The sequence below is a fragment of the Dunckerocampus dactyliophorus genome, chromosome 14, assembly GCF_027744805.1.
Source record: "Dunckerocampus dactyliophorus isolate RoL2022-P2 chromosome 14, RoL_Ddac_1.1, whole genome shotgun sequence".
Taxonomy (NCBI): Eukaryota; Metazoa; Chordata; class Actinopteri; order Syngnathiformes; family Syngnathidae; genus Dunckerocampus; species Dunckerocampus dactyliophorus.
The window spans coordinates 23158835-23179741 of NC_072832.1; the positions used below are offsets into that span (position 1 = coordinate 23158835).

At 39.7% G+C, this 20907-nt stretch overlaps 2 protein-coding genes across 4 annotated transcripts in view; both read right to left on the reverse strand.

Annotated features, from left to right (window-relative positions):
- LOC129193806 (semaphorin-4G-like) overlaps positions 1 to 12173 on the reverse strand; it is a 56878-nt gene extending 44705 nt beyond the window's left edge. Inside the window, exons 1-2 of the mRNA XM_054798472.1 lie at positions 11923 to 12173; positions 50 to 305 (exon numbers count right to left, since the gene is read on the reverse strand). Of these exons, the coding sequence (XP_054654447.1) occupies positions 50 to 182 (133 nt within the window). The 5' untranslated portion in view covers positions 183 to 305; positions 11923 to 12173. The remainder of the gene's footprint in view (positions 1 to 49; positions 306 to 11922) is intronic.
- A 3447-nt stretch (positions 12174 to 15620) lies between these two features.
- LOC129193687 (apoptosis-stimulating of p53 protein 2-like) overlaps positions 15621 to 20907 on the reverse strand; it is a 57735-nt gene continuing 52448 nt past the window's right edge. For 2 of the 3 annotated variants that reach the window (XM_054798154.1, XM_054798155.1), the window contains exons 17-20: positions 19360 to 19493; positions 18752 to 18918; positions 18480 to 18679; positions 15622 to 16480 (exon numbers count right to left, since the gene is read on the reverse strand). In XM_054798154.1, the coding sequence (XP_054654129.1) occupies positions 16439 to 16480; positions 18480 to 18679; positions 18752 to 18918; positions 19360 to 19493 (543 nt within the window). In that variant the 3' untranslated portion in view covers positions 15622 to 16438. Of the gene's footprint in view, positions 16481 to 18479; positions 18680 to 18751; positions 18919 to 19359; positions 19494 to 20907 lie in introns of all 3 variants that reach the window. The other variant, XM_054798153.1, reaches the window with a different exon arrangement.

Consider the following 20907-nt stretch of genomic DNA (forward strand, 5'->3'; position numbering starts at 1 on the left):
GCTGCACCGTACAGAGTGAGAGTGAGAGTGAGAACAAAAATCTGCTTACTGCTGCTCAACACGGTGACGCGCGGCGTCACGTCCAGGTCCAGCGGCGGTCTGAAGGGGTACCCTAAGGTGGCCACGCAGGCGCAGCAGCCGAGCAGCAGGAGCCGCAGTGATGAGGAGCGGCCCGCCTTCATCTCCGCCGGCGCACTCTCCTCCTGACCAGGGTGCACGCACCAGGGAACGGCTCACACAAACATCGTCGCATGCAAAGAGTGTGGCAGAGGAACAGGCGGGTTCAGTGGAAGGACCGCAAAGAGCTGGAAAAAAAACAAAAAAAGAAAAGACAAAAACATTAATTCACCAACACTTTTTTTTTTCTCAAAAGCGATCCTTAATAAGTGACAAAAATGCATTCAGTCAGGACAATTATGGCATATCAAATATGTTGCTTTATCTCGAAGCACAGCACTGACTTTGAATTGAACTGCAATGCGAAGTGACGATAAGCCACAAATACACTCCTGATCAAAATCTGAAGACCAGTTGAAAAATTGCAAGATTTTGCAAGAACATTTTGCACTGTTAGATCTTAAGGAGGTTCTAAGTAGAGCTTCAAAATGCAAAAAGAAGAAATGGGAGACACAATAAGCAATTTATTGCAAACAAGCATTAAAGTGAAATTGGCTGTTCACAAGTTTAAGAGCACAGCCTTTCAAAGACAAAATATTGGCAAAAATATGGATTGAATGGGATTTAGTGTCAGGTATTCAAACTGTCATAATCGACTGATGGCAAAGGCAAAAAAGCTTCCTCTCTTTGAATGCGGTGGGATTGTTGAGCTGCATAAGCAAGGACTCTTGCAGCGCACCATTGCTGCTGAGGTTGGACGCAGTAAGACAGTCATTTGAAACTTTAAAGATTCTGAGGGTTATGGAACAAAAAAGTCACGTGGTGGACGCACAAAAATCAGTCAAGCTTCGGACCCATCCTCAGCCCAAATGAAGGTTGTTACAGGTGCCGAGTGCAGTCCAATAACCATCAGACGCCATCTGCCAGAGAAGGTTTTGAAGAAGAAAAAACGCCTTTAAATGCCTCGTCTCCTTCAACGCCACAAAACTGGCCGTTTGGAATTTGCATGAGAGCACCAAACATGGGACATTGAAAGGTGGAAGAAAGTTTTATTCTCTGATGAGAAAAAATGTAACCTTGACAGTCCTGATAGCTTACAACATTACTGGCATGACAAGGAGATCCCACCTGAGATGTTTTCTACACGGCACAGTGGAGGGGCACCATCATGATCCTTCAATGGAACAATGGAGCTTCAGGTTGTGCAGGGGCGTCAAACAGCAGCTGGCTATGTGGAGATGTTGCAGGGGGCATCCCTCATGACTGAAGGTCCTCGTCTGTGTGGTCATGACTGGCTTTTTCAACAGGACAACACTGCAGTTCACAATGCTGGCATGACAAAGGACTTCTTCCAAAGGAATAAGCTCACTCTTTTGGACCATCCTGTGTGTTCCCCTGATCTAAATACAATGGAGAACATTTGAGGACGGATGGCAAGGGAAGTTTACAAAAATAGACATCAGTTCCAGACAGTTGATGCCCTCCATGAAGCCGTCTTCACCACCTGGAGCAACATTCCCACTAGCCTCCTGGAAACACTGGCATCAAGCATGCCTAAACCCATTTTTCATCTGATTAATAAGAATGGCGAAGCTACTCATTACTCACTCCTTTTTTCAACGTGTTATTTCTTATATTACAGTATATTTTTATATTGTTTTTTATATTTCTTTTTTTTTAAATTTTTTTTAGCTATGATCTTAAACTTTTGTTCAGCTGATCAACAGCCTATTTCATTTTAATTCTTGTTTGCAATAAATTCAACTCAACTGAAAAATGTTTTTGTCTTACTCTCATTTCTTCTTTTTGCATTTTTAAGCGCTACTTAGAACCTCCTTAAGATCCAACAGTCCAAAATGTACATTCTTGCAATTTTTCAAACTGAATCAGATTTTGATCAGGTGTGTTTACACAAGTGAGAAATGTCAAGCTTTCGCTCCTTCCCCAAGAAGCTTTTCATCATTTGGGAGCCAAACTTTGCTACTAAATCAATCAAGTTGTGTTGCAAATTTACTTTTTATTTCCAGGTTTAAAATTGCAAACATTAACATTTGTTCAGAGGCTATGACAAAACCTTTATTAAAAAAGAAAAAACCATTATGGGGCGCTAACTTTCGAACGCGCTTCGAGCACTATTTCCCGTCCTCTTCCTGCTCTGAGTCACCCACACATGTATTAGTTATGTTCTTGTCAGATAATAATAACCATTTGGCAAAGTTTAGCTACTAATCTTACGCAACAGTGATGGCGTGTACACATGAAAATGCTCTTTGGATTTTAGTTTTCCCTGGTGGGTTGAAAAACATTTGTGTCCACACTGTGTCAGATTAGTAATTAGTCACATCCAGATGGAAACTGATCACCGAGTGAAAACAATGTAATACACAAGGCCTACGTGTGCCACTGTACACAGACACAGAGACCGAAGCATGTGACACATCAAACTACAGAAGAAGAAATAACATCATTGTTTTCAGAAAGTAGCATTTTGCTCGTGTACACGGAAACGACAAGTCAGCATTATCCAATTTTCCCAGTCTGGAAGCCACTTTCAAAAAATATCGTTTCAGGGCACCCCAGACGCAGTTTTCAAGTGGATGAAAGGATGACATGATAAAATACTTTGCCATTTTCACATGAAAACCTTTCTGTGGACAGCCCCTGAATATCCTGGAATCCCTTGCCACTTTGCGCTGTGAATCAATAAATGATGCTGTTTTGTGGTTGAATACTATTAATAGTCTACAAATGTGCATATGTACATTAATGGTCTAAAAATGTGCATATGTACGCAAATTTGATGTATTGTTCGCCCTAAATGAAGCATTTAAGCACAAAAATGGCTAAATCTGGTAAAATACAAATACAAAGCATTCAGAAGATGCATTCAAAGCCACTGTGATGACATGTAGTACTCACACACAGGGCACTCGGTGCCAGTTATGTGACTGTAATGTTGGGTGAGACACACAAGCACCAGACTTGGTCATCAAAACAACAGGCTTTTATTGCAGATTTGAATGATCTCACAACAGGCATAATAATCCCTAACACCGGTTACTGCTTCCGCTGTAAGCCACGCCAAGATAAAACTCAACTCTGAACCCCCAACGTCACTTCCTGTCCGTCCCCCCACTCAAGTCCCTTAGCACCGCAACACATTTACAGCAACACACACAAACACAAGTCTTATTTATGTCTTATTTGCTCTTATTATGTCTACTATATTGGGTAATACAAGTGTAAAGGTGACTATAGGGGTGTTATTTCATGTCGAGAGGGCTCTAATCATGTTAAAAAACATATTTAGAAGGTCGTAAGCTGTACGTTTTCTATGCACTAACTCCAAAAATATTCCGTTTATAATAATGAATCCAACTTTGTGGAAAATTTGCTACGATAAATGAAGGATTACTGTATACTGTATGTGATATGGTAAAAACAAATGCAAATTGCTACACAACAGACACGCGTGTGGCTACAAGACAGCCGTGGCAACCATAAGAGTCAACAATTTTTGCACAGTTTAATAAGTGATTGTGGAAAATAAAATTGTTTTGTAAAATCTATTCTTTTAAACCACTACTTGCATGTGCGTTTCCGGGGCTCAGTGTGCAATAACTTTAAAGATAATGTACATCGTTGTACATCTGATACATCAATATTGATGAACAGATGTGCTACAACGCGCTACCAGGTGTGTATGTATTTATTTATGGCCGGCCGCCACAAATAAATGAACGACTGGAAAACACTGGGAACGTAAAGGACAAAAAGGAGAATGGAACGATGAGGACACGCCATGGCAACAGAGTACGGTGTGTGTAAATATTGAACGTGCTCGTTTGACATGTCAGTGAGGACAGGACAACAACGTGGCGGACGATGCATGTCACTGCGGTCATCGCGCTGCTTCTTTTGAAAGTCCAGGTGCACGTTCTCATATCAGAACTCCGTCAGATAGTATTCATCATGCATGCACAGCATGGTTTGGACACCTGTAGCTTCCAGTGCACAAACACCGAGGACAAGATACCCGGTGTCCAGCTGTTAAGGTGCGAAAGGTAAAATATTTGCATAGTCATACACTCCGGAATCTTTAAGGAGGACATTAAAAGTGTTTTTATAAGCGTTCAAACACTTGCTCGCATTAAACAACAACAACAAACGGTATGTTTTCAACTAAAATCATGTGGTATCTTATATATCTGTAAATACCATGTCAATACAGTGCAAGACCTGCTTTATGACAAGTCTGTGTTGTTCTCTCTTTCTTTTTTGTGTTTTGTGGAGAAAAAAAGGAAAACAAAAACAACAAAAAAAAAAACAGAACTTCCATTGGTGAAGCCTCTGTCCCACTGCGCCGTTTAATGATTTCCTGTGCCCCCATCTAAATATTTACATCAAACAGTGTGTACAGCCATGGACAATCGACAGAGCAGCATGAGTAACGTCGAACAAAAGGCGTTTAAAAGGAGAACTGCACTTTTTTTTAGCTTTTTGCTAGCTAACACTGCACGTCATGTGAGGTACCTATTTCGACTATGAAGCCCTCTAAAAAAACAGTTTATTTATATACATGCTGTGATCATGCATCGACATTGATGATAACATGTTATACTTACAGTATCTTGATGATTTAAAACATTACTGGAACTTCTTCCCAAGGCGCATTGATTTGACATCGACCATGGGAGCCAACGCGACTGCCGCCAACAACAGCAGCATGGAAACGGCGACGACACTTACCATGTCGGCTCTCATTGGGATGGCTCTGTCTTCCAGCACAGGACTTGTGCTCCGTTCCTCAGGTAAAAAATGCTGATGCAAACGAGCATCTTGTTGAGTCTTCGTAGCGAAATTGAGAGCCAGTAGTATCCACTCTTCCGTCTGTCCCGTTGCAGTGGCTTGAGGCGTTGTGAGTGATGCTGAGGCGAGCGAGGCGCTGTGTTACTCCGCCAGATAAATATAGTTCTTCGTGTTAGCTGCTACAATAATAGAATCGTGGTAACTTGGTTAATATTCAGGTCAGTTATGTAAATGGAACACTGGTGATTTTTTATTTTTTATTTTTTTAAATCGTCAAAATAGGTAGCTCCCATGACGTGCATTGTTAACTGGCTCATGTTTTCTCTCGGTAGAACGCACAGAAAAGGAACAGAAATATGTGTTCATGTTTCACGTAAGGATTGTGGACGATGGGCAAAATTCCAACATAAGTGCAGTTTTCCTTGAAGCGTTTAAAGTCACTCTTCGACTGACAAAAACTCACAATTTCAACTCTTTTGTATGGATGTAAATTTCTTTGTGATAGACAATTCGATATGCATCTAGAGGTCACGATACATAATAATAATAATACATAATAATGATACATTTGAAAAACAAAACGATTCCATAATGTGCACGAAGGATATAATTCGATACGATACATGTATGTGTAAAAGGGCACGTCATATCCCCACGCATGCTGTAAGGCAGGGGTCCCCGGGCCACGTGACATTTTCAGGTGCAATGATAAAAATAAATATAATAAAACAAATTAACAAAATTAAAAAAAAGTAAAATAATTTGTAAATAACTACATCAACTTTTATTTAAACAGATATACATTTTGGAAGTATGGGCCATTATTTAGTTCAAACAAATAATATACAGTTAGACATCCAACAGTTTTTGCATGTTTCTGTTGTTTGGTGCAAGCGGCGACCTGTCTCACTTTGTCAGACAACTTGAACGCACCATCGAACCTTCTCACACGCTGCACAGATAGACTACTATACTGTATTTTTCCACTTATTCTTTCACCTCATATTTGCTCCCAAATGCTGATATTATGTGGGAATGCATAAAGGTAAGATTTAATGACCTTATTGAGTGCTAATGTGCATGTTTGTTCGGTACACAACCTCTCTAAAAAACAAAGTCCAGGCTCGTACTGGTGGATGGTGGCTCTGTACTCATTTAGTGCTTTTAATTTGACGTTGCTCCCGTCTTAGTTTTCCACATTACATAACAAATGAGATAAATTAGATTGCTATAATCTACGTATGTTCTGTTGATGTGTGGAAAATCTTTCCCGTTAACTAGCTAGTGCGCTGCTGATGCTATTTACATCCATTCTCGTCTTCAGCCATGCTCAGCTACGGAGAATGCGCGACACTCATTCCGCCAGCAGCTCAGGCTCTCGGGTTAAGAGTTGGACAGTCAACCGGTTGCTACTCTTGCGATACCCAGTGCATGTCTTTACAATCAATTAATGTAGGGATTTATGGCTGATTCTTATCCATCCTTATCCAGCCCCATCTCTCGCTTGTCACACTGGATATCCGGTCGCATCGGTTTATTGTTCACAACCCTACTGTGTAGTTTTTACACAACAGTTCCATGACGGCACCCTTGCATCTCACTCTCCAGGCATGACCAATCGACAGTTACGGTGGCTACTGTGCTAGCACCATGGCTCGTTTTGAAAGTATACTTTGCTCACTATTACCTTGGACTACTGTAGTGTTATTTTGGACTACTACCACACTTCCGCCTCCCCAAGAGCCATAAAAGTCGACAAACCAGTAAGTTTATGCCCAAGTAAATGTAAAAACAGCAAAAAAAAATGATCGCTGTTTAGTGGTTGAATACAGCTTATTATTACTAAATAAAAGCAAATTGCTTGTATTCTTGGCCAAAATGAAGCATTATCAAGCACAAAAAGGCTAAATGAACCAACTAAATGAACTCAAATACAAGGCAGAAAAGAAAACGACGTGTGACAGCCCGAGTTTAAACGCTTCATTGAGCACGTGCAGCCTCACTACATTACGCATTTTGTGGATAAAACTACACACCACGTGTATCAAGAAGTAAATGGGTCAGTTTTTCCCCTCATACTTACTGTTGCTGACTATTATTTTATGTTTGAGGAATATCACTTGATCAAGACTTTTCTAACATTCCACGCTATTAAACGAGTAATAAAAGTATGTATGATCTGTGCGGCTGTTGGATCGGTATCAATATCGGCTGATGTTCAAGGCTGCAACATCGGAATCGGATCGGAAGTCACACTTTTTTTATTCTTAAATTGCATTAGCTAAACTTTGTTGATGTGGACTCTTGCTGATTTTTTTTACTCCAACTTTTGCTCTCCGATTGAGTGGAGTTTTTGACAGTTCAACGTATGGACACAACAACAATAACTGCTATTTTCTTTCTCGTTCTGTATTTACTGTATATTTTTCAGACTACCCCTTACTGCAGTAGTACACTCACTCTTGTGACGGGCCTCCACCCTCAGAGCTGTCAGATGGAATAAAAAAGGTGCCAGTTGCTTCTGAGGCTTCTTTTATAAAGGTTGCGTAGGAGGCGCACCAAGGAGCCCCTTAGGAGCTATTTACCCGACTGGTGTGCACTCCAAATGGGCCGTCAAGGCCACGAGGCTTTGAGTCGGTCCGTCCGTCAGCCTGCCAAACATCTCCTGATGTGCTCTTTCAAAAGAGAAGATGGCTCACACCACGACAAAGAAAGCCGCAGCAGTGACATCGAGGAGCGGATGCTGCCAGTTGATACCGAAAGTGCGACGGTGCATGTTTCACTCCTCATTTTCAATTATTTGGCATTGCTTTCTGCATGTACAACTATGACTAGTCTCTGAAAAGTGGATTTATGGGTGCACGGTGATTATTGTCCTGATATCAGGGAGTTAGGACGTCATACCAATAAATGGGATAACAAATAAAGTCGCTCAGATGACCGATAATTTAAAAAAAAAGGCTCCAATGAGGCGAGATTACCCGTACTGTGCGGGTTAGCAAATCAAGTGCTCCCTTTTTCTCCTGCCTGTCACGTTAACGGCATGCCATGACGTACTCTGAGCTCACTTGTAAACAAACATTCACTATAAGAGGAAGGATGTTGTGCCACAAGCAAACAAAAAAACTTTGTCAGCCACCTGAAACGCCAGCGCCGTGGTGTTTGAAAAGTGAAAAATGTTTGCCAGAGACCTCTGTGGCGTCACACCGGCTGCTCGGAGCGTGTGCCTGAATACAGTGCACCTTGCTAGGCCACGCCAGGTGGCTCCTCCTGCTCTATACGCAGGTTCTCCTGACCTCTGTAGCGGCACACCGGCTCCGTAGTGGCACAGGTACAGTTGGTCAAATACAAATTTGTTCCCATCCTTACCTGCAGGTGTGCACAAAATACAATTAAAACAAAATTTAAAAAAACAGGAGATATAAAAAAAAAAGTGTCGATGTTGAGAAGCAGAAAGTTATTGGAATCGCTTTGAAAAATAAAAATATCATGCATCTCAAATTTTTTGTTAATATTTTTCGCGGGCTGAAACTGATGAATTGTATTTACATTATTTCCTATGAGAAAAATTGCTTTGGCTTTTGAACGTTTCAGATTTGGACCTTTTGGAATGCATTAATAACAAAAACTGAGGTATCGCTAGCGCAAGGGATATCCCGATCCGAGCTGCAGCATCAGGATCGGCTGCCGATCCGCTGTATTTTGAAGATCGGATTATATCAGCTTTCGCCATGAGACCAGGCGTAACTCTGGGCCACACTCCAACATGCTAGGTGCGGTAATGTGCCTCAAAGCTGGTTGCTACTCGACTCCCGCCACCCGCAAGAAGAAGAAAACACACCACCACCACCAAGCAGACATGTCCGCAGTGTACCGTGGTGAAGTTAGTTTTACATTGGATATTCGGCTCCGTAGCTACAGCGGTAGTTCCCTCTTACTGTGCCCGGGCTGCTGTGTCATAGTGCGGGGCGCTCACACGGGAAGTGCTGCTCTAACCCGCTGGTTGTTTCTACTGGGGACTGTCAATAAATTGCTACTGCGATGAAGACAGTTTGTTAAAAACAAATGTCATGTATTCTAAATCACACCACAAATTGATGTATAACCATGGACTTTTATTGGATCTTTTATTGGATTAGGGACCTGACTCACAATATCGTTGGTCATGCTGTGTAATAAAAAAGTTAATTCAGCAAACTTTGGTTGCACTGTTTTTAATGCTTTGAAGAGCCATTTTCATCACCATATTAAATTCATATTTGTAACAAGAGCTTATTATTTGAAAAAAAAAAAAAAAAAAAAACGATCGGCAACAGATCGGATGCCAAAAAATATGGATAACAAATTTTGGTTCACTTAAAATTTGGAAGTGAAAAGAAACCAAAATGGAAGTTAAAAGCCATGAGTTGCATCAGTTGATTGCTACCAGAAAGAAATGAACTACAGGTGTGATCTCGAGCTGTTCTTACGGTGTTCATGCCTGACCCCAGGAGGGAAAATGACTGAAGAGTTGGATTCAAACAGAATAAAGGGTGCTAAATAAACACAAGAGACAGCCCAGACAGCGCCGTTGACACACAAAACAGCCGTACCAAAGCAACTTAGCACTCTCTGCTTTTAGGGATGGTCACATTATGCTGTGATTGTGTGGGAGTCAAACGGTACAAAAGATGACAGTGCAAGGCATTGAGCAGTGCGACACAGAGAGCTTTTAATCAGCCTTCTTGTTTTACAAAAAGCCAAAACTGCTGCTGTTTTTGTTGGTCTTGGTTCTATCGTAGCTGCACTCTTTGGAACAGTGAGCTCTTTAACTTGCATGCATTTCTTTACTGACTAATAGTACAAATAACTGTTGAAGGTGGTTGACAAAAGGGGAATGAACCACCATTATCTACATATCAAAAGCTGGCAGTTTGCAGTGGGGTAGAAGTGTATTGTATCATATTGGTTAGCTTGTTTTAGGGCTACAACTAACGATTACTTTCACAGTCGATTCATCTGAAGCTTGTTGTTTCGATTCGTGAAAGTAATCCGCAGGCCACAGATGGACCAAATCAACTTGAACCAAACACAGTTAGTGGTTTGGCCCGCAACATACCAGAAAAGATATCTGTGTGAATATCTTGTTTTGCTTAAAACAGAAAGATAATAGGTCTGATTTCATGGATGACTGAGGAAATGACAAGTTGTTCACACTTGAGAGGCTGAAATCAGAGGATATTTACATTTTTACATTCAAAAAATAATTAATGGAACAGCAAAATAGTTGTCAATTAACTGGATAATTGATTACTCAATTAATTGTTCGTACTAGTTCAGTTTGACGTTCGCAGTGCACTGCGGTGCACCACTGCAAACGCAAATAATTAACACGTTACTGAATGAATGAGCTTTATTTGTACACAGTTCTCATGATACAGCCAGTGGACTGGAAGGTATTGTTTCACTTTTAGCATTTAAGATTTCTTGCATTTTTGCCACTCGGCACACATGACAGCGACTCGGGTAACTCTCGGGCTTTGTAAAATTTTACTATCAGTTCAGTGTTTTCTTGGCCAAAATGGCCACTAATAGTTTCAAGTTCATTTTTTAAGACGGGTTTTTTGCTAGTTTTGTAGTGTTTATGGGTTTCAATTGGCCAAAAGTGGCCATAACAGAGTCAAATAGTCCAACCGTACGCATATAGTACAGTTTTAATGCTTTAAGGAAAACTAAAAGATCTGAAAAAAGACCAGACATTTGGGAAATGCAATTCCATATGCATTAAAATACATAAAACGGACGAAAAAACCTAAAGGTGAACACAAAATGCTAACAACAAAGCCAGAAGTTACCATACTGCCCCGAAATAATTCAGGTAAAACATTTTTCCCTTGTCTTTGCCATCAATTGTACGCTGGTTTGTGTCTTTGGTATGTGTCGTGTTCATGCCAAAGCGCTTGAGCTGCAACAATGAATCAATAAATCGATGATTAAAAAAAATTTGCTGTTCAATTAGTCGTTTTTTTATTTAAAAATGTAAAGAACCTCTGATTTCAGCCTCTCAAATGTGAATATTTTGTAATTTCCTTAGTGGTCCACAAAAGCTGGCCTATTATCTCTGCATTTTAGGCAAAACAAGATATCCACACACACCAGCTTTGAACAGCCAACAGCCATGGACATTTTTGCCTCTTTTCTGATATGTTGCGGACCAAACCACTAACTGTTCATGTTTGCTTCATATTGATTGGCTTTGTCTAGGGCCTAAAGATTACTCCATTAATCCAAACAACAAGCTTCAGCCGAATCAACTTAAAAAGAATTGTTAGTTGTAGCCCTACAAAGCGCTCTTTCAGAGTATATTTCAGAAGCTTTTGGTTAACTCTGAGCTGGTTAAAATAGCTTGAATACCATAATAACCTACATGTTCAACCCAGCAGACAAGTTTCGGAATATTTGAGTTTTTTCACGAAAGCTTGTCAATCATGTGGTCCTGGTCCGGGCCCTTAATTAGCAAACAACAGCGGCGATTATGGTGCTAATTTTAAGATAATGGCGATCAATGACGCAGAGTCATCACCTGTCAAGCGCCTGAAGAAACAGGATTAACGAAAGTTGTTTGAACTGCCATTGGAAACAGGGCAGGTGTTGACAAAGAGGGGTCGTCTTATATTCACGATGGTCTTAGATTTGTGTCTACGGGATAGATGGCTTCAACTGATGACACCACGAACCCCTTTACATGTATAGGTTGACTGCCCGACATTAAAAACATTAATTTATATGGCTGCTAAAACATAGGGACTCTTTTTAGTGCCAGTTTTGGCAAACTTTCTGCTGTTTTTAACGGGTTAATGTATGACGGAGCATTGGGTCAATGCACACCTGTAGACTTAGTGATAGCACAATGTAACAGAATTATGATCTCACAATGCTGACTTTGACTCATTTATATCAAGTTATTTTTAAAATGCAGCTGGCTATGAAAACGTGTGGTGTCGTGTTTACTCTTACCGAGTCGTCGAAAAGCAGGAAATGTGTGTTTCTTTCAGAGAGAATAATCCAAGTGGACTTTAGTCGCCGCTCCACGCCACTATATATGAACAAACACCCACTCGGGAACACTCTCCACCGCCCTCCCACGACGGTTACTTCCACCTCCCAGCCTCGTTTGTCCCCTTCTCTTCACTTTATTCAGGCCGATAAAAGCTGCCTTTTTATCCGAGGGAAAGGTGCGGTTGGCGGGTGAGTGGTTGCCAGAAGAGTGTGCTGGCTAGCTAAGTGGAAAGTGGAGAAAGGTGCCTTATTTAAAGATAATGGGCGGCGCAACAATGACACCTGTAGGACACAACGGGAACTGCAGCGCTATATGTGCAGCTACACAGTACTCTACTGTATATGCTGGCGATAGTACTGTTTAAATTATTCATGACGTTTTATTGTTTATTCATAGTCGTAAAATGTGCTGAAAAGCTTTATGTGGAATAACAACACTGTAAATGGGGCAACAGTGTCATCTGCTGGCCATGCTATTACCTGCATTATAGTTTTTGTTTGTTTTTGTGTTTTCCTGGGCCTACGTTTTGTCATTTACAATTAAATGCATTTTGGATGTGGGGATATTCCGTTTTTTGAGAATTGTCATGTCTGTTGCTGAAAGTAGCATTGCACAAAGGTTAAATCAAAGCAAGTGGGCTTCCTCCTGGAACTGAACTCAACTTTCAACAAGGAGTACAGTTGTAAAATAAATAAATATAAAAATAAAAATGACTTAAATAAAAGTGTAAAAATATTTTTTTTAATACAAAATAAAAATGACTAAAATAACAGTGTAAAAAATACATTAAAATAAAAATAACAAACATGTAAAAAAAAATGACTTAAATAAAAGTGTAAAAAATAATACAAATAAATTAAAATGAAAAATAATGAAAATAAATAAATAAATGACAACAAAAAGTGTCAAAAAAATAAAAATAACAAAATTATTTCCAAGTGTAAAAGAGATGTAAAAATAAATAAAATGACTGAAATAAAAGTGGATTGTGACTTAATGACCATTGGAAAAAATGGCTCCCAGGTCATTTGAGAACCCCTGCTTTAGAGGTTTGAAATCCCCAAAATGTACATTTTCTACGTGATGTATTATAGTCGACAGCGGTGGCGCTCACAAAGTCTGCCATGTTTAGTAGGACCAAACAGGCACGTGCTTTCTATGCTGCTGCTGTTGACGGAAGTAGCGTTAGTTGCTATGGGCTCTGTGAAGTCAATACGCCCAGGAAAGAAGTTTGGTAATATTTGGCAAAATACTGTAAGTATGACATGTTATCGTGAATGTGCCTGTTGCTACATGCTCACAGCATGGATAGAAAACCATAAAACCTTTTTGCAAGTTTTTGGACGTTTTTTAATAGCGGACTTTCTAGGCGGAATAGAGTGTCCCGTCATGTGCATTGTTAGTTCCCTCGTGCTAGCTGTTTTTCTCTCTTTAGAACACAGAGAAAAGGGAAAAACGTGTGTTCATGTCTCATGTAAAGATTGTGGATGATGGGCAAAATTCCAAGAAAAAGTGCAGTTGTCCTTCAAAGGGATAGTTGGGATTTTTTCACATGAAGTTGTTTGACATCCCCATCAGCAGTGGACTACACCAACAGCGACTCACCCCGCACTTGGTCTCCTAAATTCAGTTCTGGTCAGATTTCGGCGATGAAAAACATAATTCCAGGTAGTCGGTGGGGTTACACAAGTAATGTGTTCAAAAGAATAAAACATTTGCATCACAAAACCCGCCGAATCCCTGCGCACTGTCGCCTCTCCATTCTAACGTATGTGACGAAAACGCTCGCATCAACTTTGGCGACGGAGTGCGGCGGCCACCTTGTTTACGTGTGTTCCACAGCGGAAGAATACATGAGCGTCTTCATCACATACACACGAATGGAAAGGCGACAGTACGCAGTCATAATCAGTCATGATGACACCACAACCCCAGCAATGAACGATAATAAACGCATTCCTTCAAGTGTTATTGCACAGCGCAACACTTTAATAATACTCAAACAACTTTGGGGAATGGAACTAACAGGAGGGGAAGAGGCGTTAGAACCTGCGTCATCTCCGTCAGAGTGAGAGTGGGAGGGGGAGGCTGTGGGTGGTGATGGATCCCTCCGTCACTGCTCTCATACGTCTTGGCAGCGGTCTTGGAAATTGTCTTCGGCATGATGGTGATGTTGACACTGTGATGTCTAGTGAGGTGAGTCATCAAGTGCCATCCTTTTTATAGGCTACGGCACGTGATCGTCGGCCATACGCTGCCGTGCGGTTTGCATAAGTTAGACTGGTGTTGGGCATAAGTTGTGAACGCCGGCAACACGCTACGCATTCGTTGGTATAAGTTGTCTATAAGTTATAGAAACGTTCTCTATAAGGTACTAATATGTCATGTATACGTAGAACTCGTTATGAATACGCTATGTATACGCCCAAAATTGAAAAAAATGTCCACAGTTCAACGTGTGCCATCAAAATGATCACGTCGGGCATGCGCTGGCTAAATCGTCAAGGTGTGACAGAGACTTAACTTTTTCCTCGTAATGTTATGACTTTATTATCCTATAATAATATAACTTTATCCTCAACCCAATTTTCTAAAAATTACAACTTTATTTTATTTTGTTTTTCTTAGTATTATGTCCGTTTAAAAAAAACATCGTCTTTAATATTTTAACTCTATGCTACTAAAACTACATTATTTTTCTTTCTTTCAAGTTTATTCTCATAAAATTGAGGTTTTTCTTTTAAGAATACAACTTTTTCTCTCAAAATTGTGACTTTATGCTCTTAAAACTTACAGCTGTTTTATTCCATTTTGGCTAGTTATTTTAAATTTTCCAAATGTTTCAGCTTTCTTGTCATTTTTGCATAATATAACTTTTTTCCCCAACCTCAAATTTCCCAAAATTACAACTTTATTTTGCTTTGTTTCTCTTATTATATTCTATGCTACTAAAATCCCGTCATTTTTCATTCATAATACTACAAGTTTATTTAAAATTGCGACTTTTTTTCTTGTTAGAATACTTTTTTAAAATTAAAATGTTGACTTTTCTTGTTAAATCATATTTTTAGAATGTGCTGCGGGCCAATTTAAAAAAAAAAAACAGCTGTTGGCCACAAATGGCCCCCAGGCCACACCTTGAACAACCCTGCACTAGGGAACAAATGTTTTCACGCCTCGCCTGAATGGCAATACTGATATTTATCTGTACACATCACTGTATGAGTTGCTGGCACCAGCACTATTCAAGCATAATAACAATAACTGACCTGCCAACTTTGAAGGCATTTTAGGAGTACTGGGGCCACTTTGATACTTCATATGCAGTATATATATTTTTGGTAAAAAGCTTAAAATAGACATATACACTTTTAAAATTATATATATTTTATATTTTCATATTATATTTTCTCTTTACATTGAGCCTTTTGCTGTAGGTAGCTTTTATAGCTCTTTGTCAGGGTTGAGTGTGTGACGTGACGTCAACTCCCGGAGCAACTCTTGTCCATTATTTAGCTTGTTAGCTTCCACAGCTGAATGTGCTGCACAAAAAAAATAAAAAGATTGGTTGACAAACATGGCCGCCATCCAGGAGCAAAGGCGGCACTACAATGCATTATGACCACGACCCACAGGGGGCGCCACAAATGAGGACACTTTACGGCAGTAAAGCGCTTGGTACAAAGTCTTTTTTATTATAAATGTTTAAAATACTACGGTACATTTGAGGTTATAGTTCGTACAGACAGCATAAGGGCAAAACAATGGTAACAAAAATAAATATATCTGCACTGAGATATGTTTTTGGGGGACTCCAAAGGAAAACAATGTCACACACATGACTGAGTAACAGTCACTGAATTCAGGAGAGAGTGAGACATCTCTTACGGTGGTCAGCTTGAGTGTATTAGTGGTGACTGCATCTGCTCCACAACCATTTGAATTCATAAACAATCTGTGGCGTCTCAGCCCAGCGCTTACCTTGGGTGTCATGGGCCACAGACCGACAACAACAATGAACGTCATTTATGCGCTAATCATGACTTGCTAAGCTAGGAGGCATCACTACACCCCCAAGTCTTCATAAACTTGCAACAAGCCCCCCCATAGAGATTGTCACCGTGACAAAGCATTGTTTACTAATTGCCTCAGCCATTAACATACAAAAAAAAAAAAAAACTACTTGTTCCGATTCCAATACTGCTTGTTCCGTTTATATCCACAGTCTCGGTCACTTTAGGAAACAATTCAGACGATAAGACAGAAAAAAGAGCAGTAGAATGAGGACAAATGCCACCAGTGATGAGAGAAAAGTGCCAGTTGGGCCACAAAGACTTCATAGTTGATCCTTCATAGTGTTTCTTTATTGCAGCAGTTTCCTTCTCTTTCCGGATTGTTAAAGCCTGTGTGTGTGTGTGTGTGTGTGTGTGTGTATTATATATGTGCATGTGTGTTGAAATGTGCAGGAATCTTTTAAGCGAGGCTTCTCTGTCTCTGCTTTATCCTGGGGTAAAGCTGGAAGAGACAAGAGCACCGCTCGTCAAGCAGGCCTTAAAGTCCCAAGTTACAGCATCTTGCAAGCGTTTTTAATCACACTTTATCTCCTCAATGTGCTTCAGAGTAGTCAGTGTCCAGCCTGTACGGCAGTATAGATGTACTCCCCTTACAACGATTTTTAAGTGGGTATCGGCAGCAGCGCTTCTCTCAATGTCTAATGTCGTGAGAGATGCTCGATATCCAATATTGTCAGACACTACATTACCAATACCGATACCAACCGCTACTGATATTGGTAGCAGCTCTTCTCTCAAAGTAAAGTCATGAGAGATGCTTGATATTGGCTTTCTTACTGATATTGGATATTGTTCAGCACTTCATTATCGATAACAATATCAACATGCTGATATTGACAGCAGCACTTCTCTCAAACTAATGTCATGAGAGATGCTCGATACTGCCCTTCTTACCAATATCTGATATTGTCCAGCACTTCATGGCCGATACCGATATTGGCAGCAGCGTCCCTCAAACTAATTTTGCGAAAGATGCTCAACATTGGCTTTTACCGATATCGTTCAGCACTTCATTACTGATAGCGATATCGGCAACATCGCTTCTCTCAAACTTATGTTGTGTGAGATGCTCGATACCGGCTTTCTTACCGATATCCGATATTGTCCAACACTTCATTGCCAATATTGATGCCATCCGCTACTAATATCAGCAGCAGCTCTTCTCTTAAACTAATGTGGTGAGAAATGCTCGATACTGGCTTTCTTACTGATATCTAATGTTGTTCAGCACTTCATTACCGATAACGATATCAATAATACTGATAATGGCAGCAGTGCGAAAAAAAGGGAAAAAAGGAATAAAAGGAATCCAAATGAAATGCGATGTATAAAATGATGTACTGAAATGCTGTGGGGTTTTAGCGTTGGTCTCGCGTACTAAAGCGTTTTAAGTTTAGTTTGCTTTATGCATAATTGGAGCTGTTTAAAAACGTACTAAATCAGAAAATTTGAATATTTGTGATTTTAGAAATAAAGGATTTGTATGTTCTCCATACGTGGCATTTGGATTATCCTCACTGATGTTTTTTGCAGTACATTTAGCGAATGAAGATTGCTTTTATAGTTATTACTGAAAATTAAGACCAAAGGAACTTACAGTAATTAAGATCAAAAGGAACTTCCTTAGACTTAATTCGTTTTCTAGAAAAATGACAATTAGGGGGAAAATGTGATTTTTCTTTATGTGTAGCCTTAACGTCTGGATTGTGCTGAACGATTTGATGTTGGAATTGTTAGAATTGGTTGAAAAATGCTGAAGTAGTTGAGTAATTAAGATAAAACAAAATTAGAGTAATTAAGATCAAAGGAAAAGTGGGAATGTCGGGAAAAGTTGGAATTTTTTTGGAATGTTAGCTTGAAGCCCTGGATGTGTGGAATGTTTTCATGATGGAATGCTTGGAATCGGTTGAGAAATGTGCCAATGGTGGAAGTTTGAAAAACGGCCCATTCATTTTCGACGGAACAATTCTGTGGAAGTTTTGGATTTTTGGAAAATCTCGGCATTTTTTGAAAAAGCTGAAATGGTCGCACACCATTCCTGAACGAGCTGAACAATTTGATGCTTGAATGGATCGGCGATGAATCGGTTGAAAAATGAAGGAAGAGTTAGCGGACAAAAAAAAAATAAATAAATAACAAATAAATAAAAATGGTGGAGAAACATACAGTATACTGTATTTGTGAATGCCCTGAGAATAATTCCACACTGCAGACACACTGAGGTGTTGCTCCGTGGTGCACGGTGCATGGTTTGATGAGGTCTCACGCACGCACTGATAACAATATCAGAAAAAAACCAATACTCATATTGATTTTTATGCCAATATCGATCAATAATATCGCCGCTTTTGAAGCTGTACACGGACTACTCTGAAGTATATCCTTGTGTCATCTTTAGATACTAAAATGTGAGCTGGTGCTGTTTTTGATGCATGGCTCACCCCAAGGAGGTTGCGTGGAATGTAGCCCTCCTCGTCGCCCAGGCGTGCCCACCACCACTCGATCTCATCCTCGTCCTCTCTGCGGATGACGGTCATACAGTCGCCCTCGCGGAAGGACAGCTCGTCGGGGTTTTCACCCGTGAAGTCCCACAGGGCGTAGACCACGCCCCTGTTCATGATGCCCATCTTCTCCTGAACACCTGCACACGCACAAAAACCCTTTCAAGCTGACATGCTTTTCAAAAAAAAAAAAATGAAGATGTCCAACTGACCGTAGAGGAACTGGGAGCACTGGGTGTAGCCTTCCTCCATCTCCTCGCATTTGTCGGCCGCCGTCTGCATGTCGCTGTATGTCGTGTTGAAGACGGCGGCGGCAGATTCCACCAAGAACTTGCATACTTGCACGTTGTTGCAGGACGCGGCGCAGTGAAGAGGCGTCCTTACCGGGATAAAAAGACAAAAAAAAAAACCATGAGAACTTTTTAAATAAAACAAGTGCCTCCAACAATGCACTGAAACTTGGGAGGGTAAATGCATTTGTGTTTTCTTTGTAACGCAACCACGAGAGGATGTGTGTGATGATAACCATAGAACAGGAAGTACAAGAGATTCGAATCTAAATTTTAAAAAAAAGATCTTTTTTTTTAAGAAAACAAGTTGAGAATAATGTTGCAATACTCCAAGAATAATGCATAAAATTACAAAAAAAGTAATTTACAAAAAAAAAAACCCTAGAATAAAGTTTGAAAAACAAAAGAAAGCAGTACACTCCTCCCTGTCGTGGCTGCTCAGTACAATATGGTTGTGGCAACAGCTGCCAACGGTAAAAAGCTTGAACCTATCGCCATCAGTTGCCGGATCACAAGAAACCTCAACTCACCAGCCGTCGCTGTCGGCGGCGTTGACGTTGACGCCGAACTGAACGAGAAACTTGACAATCTCTGTGTGTCCAGCGCAGACGGCGTTGTGTAGCGCAGTGATGCCTTCGTCGTTCGGCTGGCTGGGGTCCTCCACCTGGGGCGGGGAATCAAACAAGTACATATCAATAGTTGACTTGTCTCAGACACGCAGAACACGTGACATGACGGAACATCACGTGGTTACATTTGCACAATTCCAAAGTCTGAAAAGGAGTAGGAAGAAGCAGAGCTTATTTAACAGATCCTAGCCCGTCTCCATGTCTATTACTGATAATTCATTCATTCATCATAACTTTGCTTACATTTTGTCATTGACATTTTGTTTACTTCCTGTGTGAAAAGTGCACAGAGGACGCTATAAACCTTGAGCAGTGCTACGGAAAAGGAAGAAATAAAAATGGAAAAATTAGGAAAAAATAAAGAATAAAAAACAATGTGATGTTAAAATAAGATTAAAAAGAAACAAAAATAAGAAAATAGGAATAAATTCTTAAGAAATATAAAAGAATAAGTGGAAATAAGACAAGTAAATCCAAAACATGACTACAAATATATACACACTGGAGTAAAAACCTAAACGCAATACCTAATTTCTGAGCAATAACCTACTGGTAACAATCAATAAATGAAATGTGTTTAAAAGTCAAATACATCAATAAAATTAATTAAAAGAAAATTATATTCATTTTACACACAGACACACAAGGATGCAAAAAAAAAAAAGTTTAAAAGTTTATTTTATAAATAAAAATGTTATGCTGGTCAAAATAATCTTGTGTGAATCCAATTAATGAAGTGTGTTTCGTAAGTAAAATAAATAAATACAATTCATTAAATTAATATAATACATAATATTGTACAGCCTTTTGCTGACTCTCAAAAGATGCACAATATAAATAGGAACTACAAATAATTACATTAAAAAATAAGTCATATTTATTTACTTCATAAATAAAAATGTTATGCTGGTCAAAATTATCCTGTGTGACTCCAATTAATGAAGTGTGTTTGGTAAGTATAATGAGTAAATACATAAATACAATTAATTACATTAAAGTAATAATACATTATTAAACAGCCCTTTTACTGACTCTCAAAAGATGCTCAATATAAATAGGAACACAAAATAATTACATTAATAACACCAGTTGAAACATTGCTAGAATTTGTATTTTGCACATGTGGATGCTAATGAGGTTTCAAGTAGAGCTACAATATGCAAAAGCAAGAAGGGGGAGTGAAACAAAAAGCATTTTGAAAAAGTCATTTATTGAAAACAATTAAACTGAAATAGGTTGTTTATCAGCTGATCAACAGTTTAAGACCATCGCTTAAAAAATAACAAAAAACTCTCCAAACCAGAACAACAAATGTTCTCAGTAGGACTCAGGAATGAGTAGTTCCACCGTTCTTGCTAATCACTTCAAAAATTGCTTTGGGCATGCTTGATGCGAGTGTTTCCAGGAGGCTAGTGGGAACATTGCTCCAAGTGGTGAAGATGGCTTCAA